The sequence below is a fragment of the Thermobia domestica genome, chromosome 12 (assembly GCF_964235325.1).
Source record: "Thermobia domestica chromosome 12, izTheDome1.hap1.1, whole genome shotgun sequence".
Lineage (NCBI taxonomy): Eukaryota > Metazoa > Arthropoda > Insecta > Zygentoma > Lepismatidae > Thermobia > Thermobia domestica.
In genome coordinates, this window is record NC_137465.1 from 7,965,364 (window position 1) to 7,989,783 (window position 24,420).

At 36.2% G+C, this 24,420-nt stretch overlaps 1 protein-coding gene across 1 annotated transcript in view; it reads right to left on the bottom strand.

Annotated features, from left to right (window-relative positions):
* Window positions 1-9,446: 9,446 nt before the first annotated feature.
* Window positions 9,447-24,420, bottom strand: part of LOC145667142 (uncharacterized) — a 629,144-nt gene continuing 614,170 nt past the window's right edge. Inside the window, exons 11-12 of the mRNA XM_081734883.1 lie at window positions 20,317-20,388; window positions 9,447-11,409 (exon numbers count right to left, since the gene is read on the bottom strand). Coding sequence (XP_081591009.1) covers window positions 9,447-11,409; window positions 20,317-20,388 — 2,035 coding nt within the window. The remainder of the gene's footprint in view (window positions 11,410-20,316; window positions 20,389-24,420) is intronic.

Sequence of the window (24,420 nt, forward strand, 5' to 3'; positions counted from 1 at the left end):
TGATAAAATGAGTTTTAAAGTCCATAGCTCCAAAACTATGGGACTTAACGTAGTCGGGTCAAGACTTCACTTAGGAACTAATGTGTGCCCTATCCAAACATACATGATACAGAATTCTAAGGTACTGACGCAACAAGTTTTGCTACGAGCATATAATTTGAAATACTCTCCAACTATCTCTATGAAAATAGTTGAGGAAGCACCACAGGATTCTGAAACATGGATATTTGGATAGTACACATATTAGTTTTTAAATAAAGTCTCGATCCGACTACGGTAGGTTCCATAGTTTTGGAGCTATGGATATTTAAATTTTATTTTTTCATGTTTGCGGCAGCCTATAAGTTCGAAAGGAAGCATTTGTGCACCCAGGTTGGTCTATACTTTTCGTCTTATCTTGGCATCAGAAATCACCTCCCAAACGTTGTCGGTGTTGTTTTGAAACACTCTGTAAATAATTTTCCGTTCAAATATTGTGGAAATATACTATGCGAGTGCTTTCTCTGCGACTGGTTCTCGGTTCGAACTTCTGTGCGGCTGTTTTCGGTATGCACCTCACTAGTGGCTTGAATTTCGCTTTATGTAGCAATTCCAATCTCACGGTCAGAAAGCCTCGCTACTGGAAAGGGACATAAATCTCCAATTAATCAACTAGCCGAATATACCTTATTAGCAATCGGGTAGGAAAGCAAAACTAAAAAAATATATATATATTTAAAAAATGAAAAAAAAATACTTTTTTGAAAACGTATGAAATATATACAGATAATTGTCAATTTAATGGGAACTCCTGAATAAACTAATAATAGGGTTGGACAAGTTTTTGCCCTTAGAACAGCTCTGATGTAACGTGAGTGAATTGTAGTAAGTGGAACAATATCCCATTCTACGTCCAATGGATCATTCACTTCCATGAGAGGGATAGAGGCAGATGTGTCCACCTGATTCCTATGTCCAAAATTGACTACGCATGTTCAGGCCCACGGATTTGGCAGGTCACGGAAGGTATTCAACTTCATTCCAACCTTCCTCAAACGAGGAAGCAACAGCTCTAGCTGTGTGAATAGGCACATTTCGTCTGAAATATGGTGTCACTGCCCGGAAAGAAAATCTGGATCATAGGATACACATAGCCCCCTAAAATGGGCTTTAACGCGCACGATAAGCGTGAACCCAGAGCACACTGAATACCAGGATGTTGTGGCGCACAGTATCATAGAGCCGTGGCGTCTCTATGTTTCTCATCGGACGACGACACTGGATCATACAATTCTTTAGGTGTCCCCCACATATAAACATGACTTGTGGTTTAAAAATAAAGTGGGCAATAACTCATCTGACCATATCACACGTTTCCAGTCACTAGAGGCCCGTATGAAATATTCGTGGTACCACTAGCACCGTACTAAAGCGTTCGGGTCTCTTATTAGCGCTTTTCGTTTGTACAGCCCCACCCTTGGTCTATATCATGCAACTTGCGACGATTGTGATTGTCGAGATTGTTTGTGGGAAGTGCTGGTTGTGTTTTGTCGTCACTTGCACCATAATAGCATTGCGATTCTGAGAGACAATTCGTTATAATTCTCAGCTGGACCCGTCACTGAGGGTTTTCTTCCGACTACTGCTCCTATTCGCTGATGTGATTTTGACATGAGTTTTGTGGACTGTCCTCACCTTGGATACTGTACCTCGCGACGTACCCACCACACCTGGCACTTTTGTTATGCTCGCTTTATACAACTAGTCGCCAACAATTCGGCTTTTTTGGTAATCAGAGAGATCGCCCATTTATAACATCACAGTTTGTTTAGTTTACTGTATGATACCGTTCCACTACTTCTCACGTAGTGCCGGCTCTACCCTAACATATCACCAGCAACAGTCCTGCGCTGCTGTCACAGCCTGAACGTTGCCAACCAAAGACATCTGAAGTGTTTCCAACTCTAAGAATTTCCATTAAATTAATACTGTATATAAAAATACATCAAACGGGGAAACTTTTATTCTTATAAATTGTAGGTTATAAAATAAAAGCTCATTATCTGCAGTGATATGATTGCGCTTTGTTTATGCTATGAAATTGCATTCAGTGGCGCATCTAGCCCGGAGGCGGGAGGCTAGCCCTTCCAATTTTTTGAGTAACAAAATAATTAAAGTTATTATTGAAATATTTTTGAAAGTTTAGATCTATAGTAAGCGTTGCCTGTTATTCTTTATTAGCTGCTTGTAGGATAATATTAATATTGATGCGTTGCACATTTATATTCTCAACAATTTATTTTCTCAACAATTTCTAACTTGAATATTAATTACATTTTTTGTCACATAAAACACAATGTATTCTGATTAATCTGATTAGTTATTGTGCCTGTAAATGCATACAACTTACTAATTGCTAATTCATACTTTATGTCTAATTATAACTGGTGAAAGAAATGTTTCATTTTTTATCCTTAGTTTCTGTTAACGATGTGCATAAACGAATTTCTAATTAAAATGATTTGCGTAAATTTATTATATACCTATCATACACTGGGTTGAGCTCCTTCGTGGCTAAGCGGTTAGTGTACGCGCCTTTGGCGTGGGAGACCCAGATTCAATTCCCGGTGGAAGCTCATGTGAATCGGATTCCACGTTAATCAGTAGGTCCTGTCTCATATAAACTCGCTGCTGAAAGGGACGTTAAACTGAAAATCAACTCAACTCATAGTCTGGGTTCTGGCTGTTCTCTCACCCAAATTTTTATCTTCTAAATTCGCCACTGATTACATTAACTCTAAAAATGTTTAATAAGTCTTGGATTTAAAATTGACAAATAACTAATTCTTCCCCCTTCTTTTCAGAGAGATACTAGCCTTACTTTGCACCAAGGCTAAATGACACTTGAACCTATAACTTAATGTTGAATCCAAAGTTGAGTATTCGCATCCAATCTTAGAGCTCCTTTGTGACTAAGCAGTTACTGTACGCGCCTTTTGGCGTGGGAGACCTGGGTTGGATTTCCGGCGGGAGCTCATGTGGTTCGGATTCCACATTAATCAGTAGGTCCACGTCTTACATAGCCTCGATGCTGAACTGGGCGTTAAACTCAATATCAACTCAACTCGAGTCAAACCTTGATAATCTAAATCAAAAGTCGGAAAAGTTACACCCATTAACCTTTTAATTACAGAGCCTTTTTAAAAAATAAAGCCTGGGATACGGCGCCAATTTCTGCAGTTGCCTAGTATGTCTCCTGAATAAAACACATGCAAGTGCATATATGTGATACCCAGAAAGTTAAAAAACAATTAGGTTTAGTTGGCAAACTGCAAGGTATCTATAAATAGTTACTTCGTATCTCAAGCCTTATTTTTAGGTAACTAAATATAGTTACTTCGTGTCTTAAAGTTTAAAAGGTGAGTGTATTTTGAAACTATATAAGTTGGATATTCTACCTGCATCACTGCCCTTGTCCTATATACAAGTAAACTAATCTTCGTAGCTGGGGAATTTGTGGCGAGTCTTCCTTCCGCGAGAAGCATCTGCACCTTCCTGCTTCAGCTGCAGGTGTTTGTTAGCACATATATGTTATGAGATGACTACTCCGCGTTTCCATTTGCCTCCCAAGAGAAAGAGGGAGAACAAATATATACGGGACGAGATCCCAATGAGAAAACTACAGTAATATGCATCTGACTGATGGTAAATGGAGTATCTAGAGGCCTTAGCCCCGTAAACGTTTCTTTAGATAAACATATGTTGTTCTCAGTTCGGACGATTATGCTATGGGGCACAGTGATGATATTAACGAATAAAATGGTGGAATGAAAAGTGGGTGGAAACCTGAAAATCTCGACAAAACTCGCGTATACGGTGTTTGTCCACCACAAAGCGCATCTGACCCGATCTGGAGAACAAGCGAAACCACATACAGTGGACTCTTTTTAATTGGAAGTCCAAGGGGACACGAAAAAACTTCGAATTATTCAAAATTCGAATTGTCCAACAATTAAATACCAGTAACAATTAGAATATTCTGTTCTCAGTTTTAAGAAGTCATAAACTTCATTTGCTTAAATTTGATTGTTTTTGTACGGTCAATAAATGTTGAATTTCATGTATTGCGTGAAATACGATAACATAACATTTGGTTGACTTTATCAATAATTCATCTTAAATTTTCAACCAATTCTGAAACAAGATGAGAATGGCACACGTTGTCTATCTTTACTTCTTCCCCAACTTACCTTAATCTTTATCATTACATAGATTTTCTATTTATCTTTTGTATTATTCATCCCTATGGCTGCATCTGGATAACTGAAAACACGTTAAAACTGTATTTCTCTGTTTACATCTGTCCAACATTAAAAATTTTCAACTATATTTAGTTCGAATTATCCAAAACATAGGTTCAAAAGTTCGATTTATCCACGATTCTTTATTATTGTTTTCAATACAGTTTTGAAGGGGAATGGACTTCTGTTCGAATTATCCAATATTTCGAATTATCCAAGTTCGAATTAGCGAGACTCCACTGTATATATGTAAGAACATTAAGGTGTACTAAAATTAAACCCCACCCAAATTATCTCAGTGTCCCCTATCTTAGTGTTCTGTCTCAGGGGCCTCATTTAAGGAAGAATGGGAAACAATTGCTTCCCCCTGAGTTTGAGACACGCACTATATGTTATTCAATATTACAGTAATTTACTAATAAAAGACGTGCAGTGAAATAAAAGACTCCTAGTGCAGTATTATCTTTTGTAAATAATCATTACAAAATTGTCAAGCGACATTGTAAAGGGTCATTACAAGCTTTATTCATTTCACAATTTATTTCTGCCAGTAGCTTGCGCCCCTTTACTCCCTCTTCACACCTCCCCTAAGAGAAGGCTACGCACTCGCTTCCCCCACTGCTGTCGAGCGAGGCATTCTTACAGTCTGTTAGAAATTACAATAAAATATATAAGTAAAAATAGTAATTAATTAATGGGAGTTAAACATGCCTTTCCAGTCAGGATTGTGTACAGAGAACTTACTTTACACTGCAATCAAAAAAAAAAAAAAAAAAATCGAGTTTTATTCCGACCAGAAATGATAACTTACACGATAATATTTACGTAATTAGTATTATAATTCTTCATGCTCTTATTACAATTCTCTATAAGTTATGGCTTTGTCATTTCAAATTAGTAATATTCTATTTGTTAAGAAAACCTTTTAACAGCGATGAATTCAAGGGTGGCTTGGGGGAGAATTTAAGACTCCCTCAAATTTAGAAATTTTCCCCTTCAGGGCCATACGTTTGATAGTACTTAATGTGTATTCCCAGTGTTTTTATAGTACTCCCTCCCCTCGCATATTACAACAGCCCTGGGGAATGTCTTCTGAAATCACCATGCTTATCAATAGTTTTTCGTTACATATCAGAGGATAGTAATGGAATAGTGAACATCCTTAATATTTTGTTTCCAGCTATGGATTCTAGACTTACAATACACATACTGTTCCTTTCCAATCGAATTTGAAAGAAAAGGAGTTACAAAGAGTTATTCAAATAAACGTTCTGTATCCGGATGAAAGTAGGAAGACATTAAAAAAAAAAAAAAGGAATTCCTATTAGGTTTGAATACACAGACTCCTGATTGATAGACTATTGACTTAATTCACTCGACCATTTCAAAGGCGACCATAAATTTTCTTTTGATTTTTGTGTGAAGTAGTTTTCCACTTCACACTCGCTTTTGTTTAGTCCAATACGACTGTGAATTTGCAGTGAATATGTGGAAATTACATCTCTTGCAATGTTTAAAAGTATGTTTCGAATAAATTACATTCGACTTTACGTTGTAATAACTTATATAAAACAGGTTGAATCAGTGAAATGATTGAGGTTGGAGTGATCGTAAACGACTTCACAGTTAGAAGTTTGGATATGCAAACCCGCTTAGCATGGTGATTTACTTTATTGAAATATGGTACTGCAGCTACCTCAAGATATGAAATATGGAGAGGGTTCAGTTTTTTTTAGAAGACTGTGAAACTGGTGTGTTTTATATTCAGCTTGGCTTTGAAGAGACAAGCTTGCGTATCATAATACCGTGACACATGTCTAGAAGGACCAATTGTGTACAGGTCAACCTAGATTCTTATTTATACTTTAGACTTAATATACTACTATTATTATTAGAGGAAGAAGAAGGGTGATATATTATGTTGGTTTGTTATGTGACAGCATATCACGCACTAAAGCAATTAATTTTGAGTAATGGCTGTTGACAGCAATAGATTTTTCCAGCATCAACTAAAATAGGCTATGTCTAACCAACCTTTACCCTCGCAAGAAAGAGATTAAATAATTCTTGTATGACGTTTTTTTGAATTAAGAAAGCTTTGCCTTTCTTTCTTTTTTTCTGCTGTTTTTATAACTTTATAACGAGTGGAAGCTAGTAAAATGTTAAAGTTTCTGCTTCGCAAATCGGAACGTCCTTGTTCGAATCGTATCGTTAAAAAATATGAAAGAGAATTTGTCAAGTATCTTCCCAGTTCCAGCAGACTAATCTCAAGACAGTTCGTTTAGACACAGAGACACAATATCTTAACGTTGATTTAGAGGCGAATCGAGAAGATAAACACTGGAGGGAGGGTGTACCAGAACCTAGACTGGTACATGTATACCACAGGTATATCATGAGTTTACTACAAACTTTCGAAAATGTATAAATAATAGCTGAAATTATTTTTGTCACTCAAACAGTAGGAAGCCTAGGCCCCCAGGGTCCGGGCTACATCCGCCACTGTGTTGATTCATATTAAGTTTAATATATTTTTCAGCATCGAGGCTATATGAAAAGTGTATTCGCAACTTAACATGAACTATATATACAGGGTGTTTCAGAAACAACACCGACAACGTTTGGGAGTTGATTCCTCACACCAAGACAAGACACAAAGTATAGGTCAACCAGTGCACAAATGTTTCCTTTCTGAGTTCCTAATTTAATGATCTTATCTTGGTATCAAGAATCACCTCCCAAACGTTGTCAGTGTTGTTTTGAAACACCCTGTATATATAAACAGGTCCACATGAAAGGTAATTTACCTATCTAAAATATTGATGCTATTAAAAATTCCAATTTTTAAAATTATAAATATATCAGAGATGTTTGGAAGTGAGTGTACAAATATATTATTTCGGAGTTACAATCCGTTGAAAATTTAAACGCAATGGACTTCTTTTTTTTATTTTTTTTGTAAATGAAATTTAGTAATTGTTTTGATCTTGATTCAAAATGAACATACCAATATAAAATGCTTCTTGTTTAAAATTCTGCGATATCATTCCAAATGCGGAGCTTCTTCGTAGCTAAGCGGTTAGCGTGTGCGCCTTTAGTGTGGAAGACTCAGGTTCGATTCCGCGCGGATCATGTGGTTCGGATTTCACGTTAATCAGTAGGTCCTGTCTCATATAGCCTCAATTCTAAAAGGTATGTTAAACTCAAAATCAACTCAACTCATTCTAAATGCGAATTTTAAAGTTACTACATTCTACCCTAAAAGAACTGACTTCCAGTCTACTATGGAAGTTGAAGGTTCCATCATTACATTGGGAACTTGCTTTGTTCTGTTTGAAAACTCTATGTACGATGCATATCGAGTCAAAGTCCTACTACGAATTAAGAATCTTCATCCCGGCGAAATTAAAATACCGCTAATTTTACAGTAATTATGTGATATATTCAAATAGATAAAAGATAATCGAAATGTGGAACAAGAGCGTCCTAGACAATATTATTTTACATAAGAAACCGTTATCACGACTCACTTATCTGCTTTTGATTTCGAGCCATTTTGAAAATCGGCATTTATTTTCGCGTTTCTAAACAGCTGAAAACGGAAAGCCATAGGTGACTTGTGATAACGGTATCTCACCCAAAATAATATTGTCTAGGGCGCTCTTGTTTCATATTTCAATTATCTTTTATCTATTTGAAGATATCACATAATTACTGTAAAATTAGCGGTATTTTAATTTCACCGGGATGAAGACTCTTAACAGCTTATATCGATTTTTAAATTCCTCTCTCAATTCGCTACTACATAAAGTCTAAGAACGTGCTTATGATAGGCACGAGAAAACAAGTAAGGGATGCAGGTTACTGAAAGATTGTACGTATAAGCGAAACGAAATATTAACAAAAAATGCACACCTACCAAAACTCGACCCAGATATAACATGCACTAATGAATCAATTACATCACTGGTACGTCAACAATACGAACCAAATCATTATAATTTATACAAGGATTGTTAAGGTTATCAAATCTAGAAGGCTTAGGTGAGCAGGTCATGTATCCAGAATGGAAGAAAGTAGGAACGCTTTCAAAGTTTTAACTGGAAGTAGAATCGGAAAACGACCATTAGGAAGACCTAGGCGTAGACGGGAGGACAATATTAAGATAGATCTCGCAGAAATAAGAATGCAAAGTAGAAAATGGATTCAGTTGGCTCAGAATAAAAGTCAATGGTGAGCTTTTGTGAACGCGGCATTCAACCTCCGGGTTCCATAGGCCACAGAGGCAGATAGTTAGTTAGGTAGTCAACAAGAGGTCATGAAGATTGTAGGCTTTACACATCAAGCAAACGAGGAACGTATGCAGCAGAAAAGGTCATGTCGTAAAAGGATATTTGGATTTTTCAGGTTCTTAAGTTTACACATACCAGAGACGTTTACGTATTGGCTACCATTTAACTGTGCGTATCTGCACAGTTGGTGTCATTTGGATGTGGTGGAGATGAAACGTGCAGCAATACCAAAGCACAAAGTATCTTCCCCTTTTGTAACAATGATGCTCTACACGAACAACTTTTCCCTACAAAAGGTTTTATTTTCCATTATTTTCTCAGTTATGTATCATCTCACATATTTCGCCATTTTCGAGTATTTCTCCTAGAGCTCCTAAATAGGAGGTTCTCTGGAAAAAGCAAAACTCTTTGTCTGAGACGCCCTCTGAGAATTTGTTACCTCATTTTTTCTTTCATTCTGAGCACTAAATGTTTCATTTGAAACACCCGCTATACATATATATACTATAATTTTAGATCTGTGTCAGAATTAAAAACAAATCTGTCCTGTTATTCCAAATCTTTTGTATACGTAACTTCTCCAAGAGTAATATACTTTCCATTTAATCCTACGAAGATCTCTCAAAATCGTTCATAAGATATTACTGTATACATTGAACTCACTGAATGACTAAAAATGTTAGGAACCTTTGATATATATGACATACTCTTGAGGAAAAACACGAAGCAAATACGAACAGCGAAACAGCATATGGTCTTGAAACTTTTACAAATTATTTACCTGGTGATTGTATCCATTCCAACTAATATCAAAAGAAGATTTTAATTTCATTAAAAAAAATACACCGTTGAGAATCTACAAGAACACTGAAGATTAATGCATAATACAGTATATATAATTTAAAAACTTGGTACTTACATTTAGCTGCATGCAGATCTTGTTGTAGGCCCAGTGCCACCGCTCCTTGGCGGTCATCTTTCTTCTTTCTGGTTTCTCGTCCTCCTCGAAGGACACGCTTTTAGTCTTTTCCGGTTTGGGTTGAGCTGACTTTTCTGTCAACTCACTCTTTTCGCCTGAGTTCAAGATTCCCGGGGGATGTTGGGGTTCCTGAGAGGGGGAGGACACCACTTCATTCACCGGGCTCATCACTGGTTTCTGGGGTTGGTAAGGCTCTATGAGACTGTTTTCAGGAGCCCGCGGTGGTTCTCCAATGTCCAAAGAGGAATCCGGAAGCACATCGTACCTATCGAGAGAGTCTCTATAGTCGTCTATTCGTGAGGAAGATCTCGGAGGGGTGTCAAGAATGTCCTCAGAATAGCTGTCCAAAGAGTCTTGTGGCCTCAGAATGCCACGCTGGTTATTGTTACTGTTGGACATACCGTTGTTCACTTTTTGTGCTGAAGAATGGTAGCTTTGATTATTGGAAACGGCACTCGTAACCGCGGAGGTAACGGACGTTAACGCGCTCGTGGTTGTTAAAGTAGCGGTGGTTGTAGCCATTGCTTTTGGAGGCACGACGACGGCCGTCGGTTCTTGGTCCCTGTACCTTTGCTGTTGCTGCACCGCTGAGGAGATGGCAGCCGTCGTCGTGCTTAGCGTCGTCGTAGTCGCCGTCGTGGAAGGCATAGTCGTCGTAGTAGTGGTAGTACTAGTAGAGTAGGCCGGGTAGTCATATTTGTGAGAACTTGGCGCCGTCGCCACCGATGAAGATACGTCAGTTTCGAACGAGTCGCGGATATCATAATCATCACGAGAATCTCGCGAATCACGAGAGTCCAAAGAGTCATTGTGCAACGGATGAGGGTACGTCTTTGCACTTGAAGATGTCACAGGCGGCTGTTTGGTCGTTTGATCCTCGTACTGATCATAATACCCATCGTATGGATCGTAGTGATCCTGTTCATAATAATAGTCCTCTCGACTGCTCTTACGTTGAAGGGTTCTTGTAGGTTCACTATTTACGTCTGTGTGATTTCTCGCCTTATTGTTAGTAGCTCTTGAATTAGTCACTGCCGTTGAGTTCACTCTATTACCCGTGTCTGCAGCACTCACTCTAGCGTTTGTTGAGTTATGTAACGGCTCCTTGGTCCTGGAATACGCACTCTCCGGTTCGTTCATAACAGTTCGGTCTTCGTTACCCTGTACCGTTGATAGATTTTCCGTACTTCGGTACGCATAATTGTAATCTTCATTATAACCACTCCCCTTGTAATAGGAGTCATAGTCTTCCTCATAGCTATGGTGCTGTCGCAGTACATTCCCGCTGGAAGTGCTGTTTCTTCTACTACCGCCGGAGTGGTTATAATGAAGCGAATTGGTAGTGTTATGGTTTTTAGTATACGCAGTCGTTGTAGTGGTGGTACTTGTTGTGCCAGTAACGTCCTGGTAGGCAGTATCATACCCGTCAGTAGCCGTACTATCGTAGTACTGGTTGTCCCGTGCAGAACTATTACCATAAGTCATTGTTCCACCATGCGACGCACTATCATTCACACCACTAGCGTAAGACACGTCCTTCTCCTCGTACTCATAGTTCTCCGCGGAATTTTGTCTACTAGATCTAGTTGACCTACTACCACCATAACTACTTTGCTGGTATTTGTCGGTTGCACTACCGGATGTCCCATAGTCATAACCGTCGTAATGACCTGTGTTGTACCCGCTGTTTCCACCACCATAGTAGGCGTCCCCAGTCTTCATTTGATCAGCAGCCGTGTCGTACCCTGAGCCGTCCACTGCTGAGTACCTCGCGTTCACCTCATTCTCGTACTGATCCCTGCCGTAGTAGTCGTCCTGGTAGTACCCGCCCGAGTCCCACTGGCGGTCCTGGTCGTACCTGTTGAGAAACAAATTAAATTGACAGCAAATTCTTTCTTAAGTACTATTTTCTTGTCTTTCAATGCGTTCTATTACTAATCATGTTTAAACTTAACTTGGTTTATTTTACTTACGATTTCCTGGCAGCAGATAAAGCGTTTAAAAATTTAATCATCACACCAGTATCAACAGTAAAAGTGATATTTGTGGGTTTAAAAATCGAATCATTTATTATTTGAATATTCGACGTATCCATTACTTGAATAATAATTCGAACAATTATTCGAGTTACGAAGATTCGAGTGATCAATTATTTCGATTATTCGAGTAATCGGTTATTAGATTTTCTTCAGGATTACTATGAATATTAGGTATTCATCAGCACAATCATCTCAGATTTTGCTTTCGAGAAAGGACCCTCCGGTGTAAGTAGGATTTTATGGTTTTCCTTGGTATATTATTAATCTATTGATTAAAATGTATTTAAATCTCAAACTCAGGATGAATCGCCCCTTCCTTCCCCCTCATGGAGAACTAAATAATGTCATTAGTATTCACGAATGATTAGGCCTATTGGAATATTGGAAACGAATGTTTGGATATTCGGAAAACAGTGCACAAAAATAATGAAATAATGGTTTGAATAACGAATAATTTTAACAGCATTAATTATTAATATTCGTCGAATAATGCGAAAGCTACAGTCACATTAGTATATCAAAGGTTCCACTTAGGCTAAAGGGGTCGGATGATTATTTTTAAGGGAAATGAATGATTATGAAGGAATTCGAATGCGAATGTGGGAGGAAACAAAAGATGCTCGGTAAAATCCATGGACACGATGTTGCCCAATACAAACTCACATAACCTAGGATGAAGCCAGAGGCCCCTCCCACCAGAGGGGAGCATCCTACCACTGAGCAACCACGTTCCCTAAACCAATTTTCGTACCTATAAGATAAAGGGCTCAAATTATCATGTGTTCCAAAAGAACAAAACAAAACAAAAGAATGAGTTTTTCAAAAATACAAATATCTGGTATATTCATCACGGTATTCATCACGGCACGGTAGATCTTCGAATAAGCATAGTTAATTTTGCTATCTTTGTAACAGAACAGTCTAATTTCCAAGCATTATAAAAAATTTCAATTAATCATTACTACATTATGGTAATAATACAAATAAAACCATGTTCGAATTGTCGTTCTAGATATTGAATATTCGTCATGCATATTAAATTACATTCTCGAAATTACATACATAGTATTACGAACTTCGTTATTTGCCAAATCGCATTAACTAAAATTAAACAATATCATATAATTTCCAGTGTTCAAACGCGAGAGAGAGTAGAGACCTTAATAATCAAATGAAAATGGAAACAGGAACCGTGTAATTAAGTAATAATCTATATAATAGAATGACGTATCAGATTTCAGCGAATGAAATTCTATATCTAATAATCACGCAATACATGAATATTATTAAGCCAATTAGTAGCAAATCATAGAGTTATGAAATTACCATAATTTTACCAGGGTAATTAAGTGAAAGCAGATTCGTTGGATAAAGTCAGCTATAGAACTAAATGAGAAAAAAATTATACCACAAAGAAAAAAAAGTGTTTGAAAATCAACGGAAAAGCTTTAAAATGTTAAAAGAAGAAAGTAATCAAAAAAAGGAAACATGGAATAAGCATTTTAATTGCTGAAAATTATGTACTGTTCCTATTACAATCAATTAACAGTACGCTATGTTTTTTTTATGCGTAAGAGAAGATAATAAAAATTAGATTACAATGGAGTATCTCTCTAATTTCGTGCAGATAGCCAAGTGGTAGAATACTCATCTTTGGTAATATATGGTCCCTAGTTGAGGGGGTGGGCGCAACAGTGGTCTAAACCCCATTTTTAAAAATGGAGAAAAATCAAGTTGAACTTAAACACACGTGGTTTTTTGTACAATATACCAAATGGAAATATAAGTGGTTGAATGTGTCATACGTTGTAAACATACACATACACACACACACACACACACACATATATATATATATATATATATATATATATATATATATATATATAGTAAAAAAACATGTGTTTAACTTGATTTTTCTCCATTTTTAAAAATGGGGTTTAGACCACTGTTGAGTTCACCCCCTCAATTCAATCCAGGGGTGTCACCTAGAGGGTTATAGAGGGCAATTGTTCCCCTAAATTCATACGAGTATATATAATTTTAATTAGAAATATTGTACAGTTGGACCTCGATAATTCGAATTTTTTGATAGGTCTAACTAGAATTTTTTCACATTCCCTTGAATTGTTCATAACACTCAATGTTAAAATAACCTCTGTAAGTCCAATGTTTAAAAGTTACAACCTCGATAAGTCGAATTTTGAGGGTTTTATAAACAGTGTTTATTTCTGGAAAAAAAATGTTCCGGAAGGAGCACACTTAGTATTTGGAGAGGCACACATTATTTTCACACGCCACTATTCTATTTATTATTGTATTATAGACCTATTATTTTGGTCTCCTCCGGCGGGGAGGGGGGCACTTTCAGAGCTCCTGGAGGCAGTACTCATCGAAAAACATGTTTGGAAGAAACACTGTTCATAAGCATATTTAAAAACCTAGGTAAATCGAACTTTCATATCTGTGAGCTTCTATGATTCGAAGTTTGCCTCTTTTAGCGTACGCGCCTTGGGCGTGGGAGACCCGGGTTCGATTCCCGGAGGGAGCTCATGTGGTTCGGATTCCACGTTAATCAGTAGGTCCACGTCTCATATAGCCTCGCTGCTGAAAGAGACGCTAAACTAAAATCAACTCAACTCAACTCAACGAAGTTTGCCTCTAAAAAGTGGAATTTCTCTCGATGTGACAACGATAACTCGAAGCTATAGCTCTATGCTTTTATATAATTGTCATTGTTGCTAGTCCTGTCATTATTGCTAATGGATACTATCATTCTGCTTTAATCATGTCTAGTATTTTACCTTAAGGAACGTTCACAACTTCTACTTATAGAGGTTATATAGCCATCTTTTTATGAGGAACCTGAAACTTTGATATCTCGAATTTTTGTTGTGGCCACCTTGATAACTCGAACCTTGATTACGCGAAAAATTTGATAACTCGAATTTTTATCTCTTCCACTCAGCTTCGAGTTATAGAGGTTATATAGTCACTTTTCATAAGAAAGGAGGAACCTAGATATCTCGAATTTTTGCTGTGGCCACCTTGCTATCTCGAACTTTGATTACTCGAAAAATTCGATAACTCGAATTTTCATCTCTTCCACTCAGCTTCGAGTTATAGAGGTTATATAGTCACTTTTCATAAGAAAGGAGGAACCTAGATATCTCGAATTTTTGCTGTGGCCACCTTGCTATCTCGAACTTTGATTACTCGAAAATTCGATAACTCGAATTTTCATCTCTTCCACTCAGCTTCGAGTTATAGAGGTTATATAGTCACTTTTCATAAGAAAGGAGGAATCTAGATATCTCGAATTTTTGCTGTGGCCACCTTGCTATCTCGAACTTTGATTACTCGAAAAATTCGATAACTCGAATTTTCATCTCTTCCACTCAGCTTCGAGTTATAGAGGTTATATAGTCACTTTTCATAAGAAAGGAGGAATCTAGATATCTCGAATTTTTGCTGTGGCCACCTTGCTATCTCGAACTTTGATTACTCGAAAAATTCGATAACTCGAATTTTCATCTCTTCCACTCAGCTTCGAGTTATAGAGGTTATATAGTCACTTTTCATAAGAAAGGAGGAACCTAGATATCTCGAATTTTTGTTGTGGCCACCTTGATAACTCGAACCTTGATTACGCGAAAAATTTGATAACTCGAATTTTCATCTCTTCCACTCAGCTTCGAGTTATAGAGGTTATATAGTCACTTTTCATAAGAAAGGAGGAATCTAGATATCTCGAATTTTTGCTGTGGCCACCTTGCTATCTCGAACTTTGATTACTCGAAAAATTCGATAACTCGAATTTTCATCTCTTCCACTCAGCTTCGAGTTATAGAGGTTATATAGTCACTTTTCATAAGAAAGGAGGAACCTAGATATCTCGAATTTTTGTTGTGGCCACCTTGATAACTCGAACCTTGATTACGCGAAAAATTTGATAACTCGAATTTTCATCTCTTCCACTCAGCTTCGAGTTATAGAGGTTATATAGTCACTTTTCATAAGAAAGGAGGAATCTAGATATCTCGAATTTTTGCTGTGGCCACCTTGCTATCTCGAACTTTGATTACTCGAAAAATTCGATAACTCGAATTTTCATCTCTTCCACTCAGCTTCCAGTTATAGAGGTTATATAGTCACTTTTCATAAGAAAGGAGGAACCTAGATATATCGAATTTTTGCTGTGGCCACCTTGCTATCTCGAACTTTGATTACTCGAAAAATTCGATAACTCGAATTTTCATCTCTTCCACTCAGCTTCGAGTTATAGAGGTTATATAGTCACTTTTCATAAGAAAGGAGGAACCTAGATATCTCGAATTTTTGTTGTGGCCAGCTTGATAACTCGAACCTTGATTACGCGAAAAATTTGATAACTCGAATTTTCATCTCTTCCACTCAGCTTCGAGTTATAGAGGTTATATAGTCACTTTTCATAAGAAAGGAGGAACCTAGATATCTCGAATTTTTGCTGTGGCCACCTTGCTAACTCGAACTTTGATTACTCGAAAAATTCGATAAATCGAATTTTCATCTCTTCCACTCAGCTTCGAGTTATCGAGATCTTACTGTAATATACTAATGAAAAACGTGAAACTACTTATGCTGGTGGAAGTTTTGCATCGACAAGGAAAATTTGAATTGAAGCTATTGGTTTAATTCTATAGTATCTGAATTTGTGGTGGACAATATCGTGTTCGTGAGTTTTCTTAGGGCTCTCCCATTCTTCCTTCCCCTTACACTGCCATTCTATCAACTCCTTAATAATCGTTTACTATCATTAAAAATCGAGGCCCCTTTTCCCCTACAGGACATAGTTTGTGAAACGTAAAATTGTAAGTTGCACTTCGATTTATTCCGAACTAGCAAAATACCCGTTCTTCGCACGGGGAGAATATGTTTCATGTTAGACATAAAAGAGGAGAATTTGGTTTTTATATGGCATTGGAAGTGTCACTGTTCGTCTCAGCGACTCCGAAGAATATGGATTTGACAATAATATCAGTCATTTTCGATCATTTTTAAATATCTCCCCCGCCTCTCCCCTAAGTTACACCGTCAAAGTGAAATGTTAGAAACCACCCCAGGCCCGAATCTATGCTGAAAATTTTAACGAGATCGATCAGGTGGTTCAAGAGATTAAGAGTCACAAACATAGTCACTTTCAATTTTATAATATAGATTCTTGTGTTTAACAGTATTCGTATAAGAAAAAAAGTACTGCAAGAGGATTATGATGTTAAACGCTGCGCAGCTATATTTCTTACCTATAAGAAAATATCTGGAAACAGTTACTAGGTTAGAGAACTACCTTAATAATTATTTGCAGTACAATTATACAATTTTCATTCCAACTGAAAACATTTTGTGAAACATAGCAATCCCTATAGATTAAAAACATATATAAAAAAAGGAAAACCATAAACGTTGTAGCTTTTAGTTGAACAAACCTGATACAGAAAGGACCAGATAATTTACTTTGTGTCCAGTAAACTGGATAGCTCAGGGTGATACACGTTTCCGTGTCTCCTATTACAAGAATACATATTACATCTATGATTATGGACAAAACATTTAAATGTAAACAATTCTATCGTTCCGTTTTCTTCATACAGTTTCAGTGATACAGTGTAGATGATTTTTTAAACAAAATTACAATGAAGTACTGACAAACATGCTGGCATTATTTCATAGTTAAATAATATTACCAATTTGACTTATTAGTGATACTAATTAATTAATTTGTTAACTTAAAAATTAGTATAAATAAAGAAATATTAATTGTTTATATGAATCATAAACATTTTAAAACAAAGAATAGAAATGTGTAGTTGTAAAGGATGCCATGATAATATTAATAGAAAGCAGATCTTGAAACAAATTATAAGGAGCAAAACACATATACAAATTCAAAAGTCTAGAAAAAGCAAAATTTTATATATGATACCGGCAATGTGTGAAATTACGCATTATACAATGTCAGAAGCAGTACTTCAAACTGAGAAATGGTTTATGCATTCCGTACAATGCCTAAAGGCAAACGGTCAAAGCTTAAACTATTCCATGTAGTGATATTCTAAGGCAAAATAGCTTAGGGTAGATTAGGTAAAGTTGTGTTAGTTTGTATTAGGTTAGTTTAAACAAATATCTTTCAGTGTTGTATTTACTCAGCATTTCTTATTTTCGAGACAACTATTTAATAAAGGCCTTCTTCTGTACTTTTCCGGAATAGTACTTGCTATTCTGTATAATCTCTAGCAGTGGTATACGCAGGAGTGGTTTTGGGATATAAATCCTCTCCTTTAACAAGATATTGTGGAAAAATAAATATTTAGTATGTTAAGGTGTATTTACAAAAATCATTCTTGGCCCGAAATGATATGATATTGTATGTTTCGACGCCCCCTCGATGAAATTCTGCATACGCTACTGACGTATAAGTACTAAAAACAATACCTAGGAAACGTATATAAAAAAACAAAACAAACCTGAGCTCCTCCAACGCCAACTGTGAGCGACCGGTTGAACTACGTCCAGCGTAACGACCAACACGTGGTTTCGCCCTGTTACTAACTGGCGTATCGGCAGTTTTCTAGACGTAGTGTTCGTCACGTCTTTTATTCACATGACTCCCCAGGTTGCTTCACGACGATGGGTGGACGCCGAATATTGGGAAGCACCGGCCGAGAATCGAACACGGGATTACGTGCACGTGAGTCAACGCTCTAAGCACTGGTCACGCGTGTCCCCATAGCAAACGTATATAACATACAGAAATGACACTTTCCTCAAAACTTGCTACGTGTTAAATAGATCTGTTAGGCATTCTGTATAATGTCTGTTTTAAACACATTACCGGTAACATATCCTGAACACACACAAAATACATACAAATACATAACACAGAATATAAAGAAGAAGTGTTTCACAAGAAAGAGAGAAGAAAGAATTGATAAATAACTAGAATAAGAAAGGATAAAGATTTAAAATAATATAATACAGTTGTATTATATGAACTAATGTCCCTACTTTTCAAACTAATACTACAAAGATCCAGGCTTGTATTTAGCGAGCAAAATGGGAATCTACAATGTACTAAACAGCAAAATATATACACTATAAAAGCGCTTATAAGCAATGTACACACTTTTATATTTTCTTTAAACTTGTCCGGGTAAGTATAAAATACTACTCACTATACAAGTCAGAGTTTTGGAAATGGTTTCGAGCCGAGTCCGTTATGATGTCACCGTTATTGATTTGAAGACCTATTCTTGAGAGTAGTAAACGTACAGGTAATTGTTCACTATGCAATATCTCTTAGTACAAAATAATTATTCAGATAAATTTTTGGATTACTCGGATTTCTGTAATATTTTCAAATAATAATAATAATAATAATAATAATAATAATAATAATAATAATAATAATAATAATAATAAAAGGTCGTGACTGATATGCATCCATAATATGAAAGCCTGACAACCGACACCTCTTGAACCTATAATAATTTGAAAGCTAAAAGAACATTTTTTGAGTGTTTGCAATTAAAATGATAAAAATAAACGTTTAAAATGATGTTAAATGTTGATGGAATGTTGTAGTTCACGGAAATCATTTTTTAAAGAAGCTCCATTTAATCTAAGTGTAATTTGTTTTCTTAGTTACGTTGCATGGTGCATAACTTCTTGTGGACATAACTACATATAAATTATGCTCTTCAGTTATTGATATGATTTACAATCACGGATGCCCACTTTGAACTAACGTCCCTCAGATTAACGCTCACGTCATGAATTCAACATCACACTCACTAAACCTCGAGTTGTCGAAGTGACAGGCGAGGGGATTCACTTTAAGTAGGCACCCCAAAATAGTGAGAGGTGCAGAGATACACTTTAATCAAGCATCCCTTTAAAAATAAGTACAGAAAGATGTTTCAAATTGGTCTGCAATCTTCTCGCAGTAACCCCTGCCAACCATGATTGTCCTTCGCTAACTGCGGAGCATTTCAAACCAGAAGCCTTTTTATAATTGTAATCACCATATTGCATCCGCCATTTTGAATTTGCTAATTTGACATCAGATTCTGGAACAGCTGTCCTAACCCCTCGCGGGAAGTATGTATTCTTCTACATTAAATGATTGTTTTCTGTTTATGCTTGTCAGGCCACCCCTAACGTTCAAAGTGTCGTTTCTACCCTTAAACTCGCACCATTGTCGAAATAGAAAAATACGTGTCGATTATTTATCGATGTTATACAAATATACAAAATTTCATTCAAATCGATGAGTTATACACTTCCGTAAGTTTCCTTGTCAGAATCATGTTCACTTCACAAATCTAACAACACGTTCATCCAACCTCACAACCATGTAATTGACATCCAGAGAAATTCCTGTAGATAATCCCTTTTACTTTAAATTTCTACTTTACGTCTGGATGTCCAGTGACAAATATTGGACCTATGGGACATCTAAATGATCTCCATAGACATGTGCCATGGTCATAATAGTAAACAGACTATAAAACGATCAATTATGGACTTGCAAAGGGCTTTTGACATTGTATGTACATTTCTAAAGCGCTTAGATACGATTATTGTTCGCGAAATACAAGCGCTGTGCAGTAAGCTAAATTCACAAGCGTTTATTATTGATATTATTTAACAAATACAGGATGTTGCGAAAATATGCGAAGACGCCTTACCTGCTGTCTTGATACGAGTAGCCCCTTCCTCTGTGATAATCCGTACTGTAGTCATCCGGCCTGTCGTATACCCTAGGGGAGAATGCCACAAGAAAGGTCAATTCTAAGACTTTAAATACGGAACAAATTGACCTAACTTGTGCTATTCAACTCCCGGTGCCAACGTTTCTCTCTCAAAAATATATAAAAATGTATTAAAATGAAAAACAAGCAAGAAAAAAGTAAGTTAAATGAATTACCCGCATAATATTCTGCACAAAGTACGGTAAGATCCTTATAAACATTCTTTCTAACTTTCTAAGGCCTGCTTTAGATGGAAGGGTATATGCTTGATGAAATAAAATTCTTAGTTTAATGCTGGTAGTTATATCCTGTGTGCCAAAGGATAAAAATGTGTCAGTCAACTCATAACGAGCCCAAATGGTTTATTCCAAGACAATGACCCGTGTCACAACTCAAGGGTATGTTGTTAGAACATCCACTCTATTACCAAGACTAGCTCTTTGTGACAATTAGTGGTTTCTTATCCTTAAGGAATTTCGTTTCCATAACAATGATTGTGACATTTGCGATAAACACTTAGTTTGAGGAGCAAGACGGATCTTTTGGGGAACTGGGAAAGCTGCAGAATTTTAAATTGGATAATTCAAGTAATTCCGTTACTTTTGTTGACATCGAAGGTGCAAGGGTCCAAAAGTAACATTTTCCGTTCCACTCAACACAGTTCCCAACCTTTTTTAACTGGCGACACACTTTCCTGAACACCTATGAAATCGTATTTACATTAATAATAATAACAAAATTAATGTTATGCTTTTTTATTAATAATAACAAATTATAATTATGTAAAGTATAAGTGTCTATAAAGCAATGACTCTATGTAGTACTCAGTATTGTTGGTGCGGCTGGAGGCGTTGACTTATGTCTCAAAACTAATTTTAACTAAATTGAATGCTTCTTAATTTTTAAATTCTAAACTTTCGCGATACATTGGTTGGGAACCACTTCCATACAATACGGTTGTTATACGTAAATAAGGCGTAGACCAGTGCTTGCTTTATACTCATACAAACTTTTCCTTATCTTTGACCAATTTATTCCTTAAAGTGTTTTGGAAACACACAAAAATTATATTTCATTGTAATGGTTGTAGATTAACGCTAAACATAACCATTATAAGTTCTTTAAACAGCAGACTTGTTTAGAACCCATCGTATGTAAATGATTCCGAAAGTAATGGCAAAAATAGGTCTTGCTTGATTCACCCATTTCTCTGTAATTATCCACTAAATACAAATGACGTCGGAAGTATATCATGCTTGACACATCCATTTCTTTGTAATTATCCACTAAATACAAATGATGTCGGAAGTACATCATGCTTGTATATCCATTTCTTTGTAATTACCCACTAAATACAAATGATGTCGGAAGTATATCATGCTTGACACATCCATTTCTTTGTAATTATCCACTAAATACAAATGATGTCGGAAGTACATCATGCTTGTATATCCATTTCTTTGTAATTACCCACTAAATACAAATGATGTCGGAAGTATATCATGCTTGACACATCCATTTCTTTGTAATTATCCACTAAATACAAATGATGTCGGAAGTACATTATGCTTGATCCATCCATTTCTTTGTAATTATCCACTAAACACAAATGATGTCGGAAGCATATCATGCTTGACACATCCATTTCTTTGTAATTATCCACTAAATACAAATGATGTCGGAAGTACATTATGCTTGATCCATCCATTTCTTTGTAATTATCCACTAAACACAAATGATGTCGGAAGCATATCATGCTTGACACATCCATTTCTTTGTAATTATCCACTAAATACAAATGATGTCGGAAGTACATTATGCTTGACACATCCATTTCTTTATAATTATCCACAAAATACAAATGATGTCGGAAGTATATCATGCTTGACACATTCATTTCTCTGGAACTCTCAGGATACAAACGATGGCGGAAGTACGTTATGATTGACTCATCCTCTAAATCTTTGGAAGTACGAGTGGAATAAGAAAGAAACTATGATGATTAGGTCTTTTCTTTCTAGTTAGGCCAAAAATTTTAGAAATTCTGCTCGTATACGAAATACATTAATCCATACTTTTTTGATAACACTAATCTACATTCAACATAACAACTTTCAATGTTTACTTGAGATCAAAATTAAGACAGTAGTGACTAACAATGCATTATAAGCAGTTTTAGCCACCAATAAAAATAAAGTATTAGGAACAATACTACCTTGTCCATGGGTTTAATTGGAGTTCTTCCGTTTCCTCCTACTTTCTTCATTCCAACATTTAATTCAGTTTCATCATCATCATTTCCTTTAGTATCCCTAGTATAATCATAAGAACTAAAGCTGAAATCCTTCGTTTTATTTTGAATAAATAAATTCGGTTTCAGCATTTTCTTAACTCTTTTATTTATCTAGACAGGGCAGCAGTGTCGTTCCGGGCTTTACTGTGGTAGAGTTGGGGTGGAGGAGAAGAGCGAATTTTCCATCGATATTAGTTGACACTTTTTGTTAGTAAAATTGCTACTATTGGTTAATAACTAACGAACTAACTAACTCTATGGCCTGTGGACTTCGCAAGTTCACAGAAACTCTCCATTTTCTTCTACCCTTAGCCAACTGGATTCAGTTTCTACTTTGTATTCTTATTTCTGCGTGATTCATCTTAATATTTGAAAGCGTTCTACTTTGAAAGCGTTCCTACTTTCTTCCATTCTGACTACATGACCTGCCTGCCGCCTCAGCCTCCTAAACTTGATGACCGTAAGTATGTTTGGTAAACGGTATAAATTACGTCCTCGTTATGAAGTTTCCGCCATTTCCGTTCCTCTTGAGTCCGAATATTCCTCTCAAGATCTTGTTCTCAAATACTTTCAGTCTGCATTCTTCCCTCAATAAGCGGCCATATTTGCAACCATAATATTCGTTAATATATATAAAAAAATTGAAAACCAATTGCTGACCCCTGATATTCAAACTAAACTTCTTCCATGTAAAGCTAGCCTTAGAGGACACTATGTAAATTTAAGTACTATATCACTTGTTTTCAGCATGCAATATTAAAAAAAAATATTATCGCTATCAACTTATCGTTGAAAAAATCATGTCTAAGTGCAAATTCTAAATAAGACAAAACATGGCTGAAAGGCAAACGATTATGCTATATACAAATCAGCCTTGTACTAAATCACATTCCTAAACATAACTGAACCTAAAGTCAAAAAAATAATTCAAGTTCATTTTGTTGTTATTATGTCTAGATTTATGAATAAACTTAAGTTAATTTTCATATATAATGTAAGAGAAAAAATTAACGATTTTTTGAGTAAAACATCTGTTTAAGAAACAAGACACAAAAAATATTTTAAATAGCAAATTGTACTATAATTACGTATACTAAAGAAACTAAATTAATGGAATCTACTCAAAACTACTTGCATATATTATAGTAAATGTTAACTACACCAACCACAGAACTACAGCATGCTTCTAAAAACGTTTTACTTCATGCAAACGAACTAAACTACGTTTTCTGATCTCCATTGGAAACGAAATCTTATTCGGTCTGTAATGATTCAAATAGGATCTAAGGGATGTGTGTGTGTGTTTTGAAATTGTGTTTGTTGTTACTGGCCAATACAACTACCAGGACTATTTCTGAAGATGATAATAGATACAAGAAGGTAAAAAGAAACTGAAAACTGTTGATACACTTAAAACTAATGGTGGCCCACGAGGAAAATCAAATTTTTATTGTTTCAAGCTAAGAGATGAAAGTTTATCTCTAATGTCCTAATCATTGTACAGTCAATGACAAAAGTTCTTTCCATATGGTAAAATTTATTTTGGAAATAACGGTGGTATGGTGGGTATTTTACGAATGACGATGGTATAGTGCTGCCAAAAATGCGAACTAAAGCTCACACCCTAGACACACCCACACGTTGAGCCAATAAGAGTTCAGTCGTTGCTAAGCGAGAGAGCCTTAGTGAAAGGGAGTGGAATTCCTTCAGCCGATAGCAACGCTTTGAAGGGAAGACTAGGTGTCAAG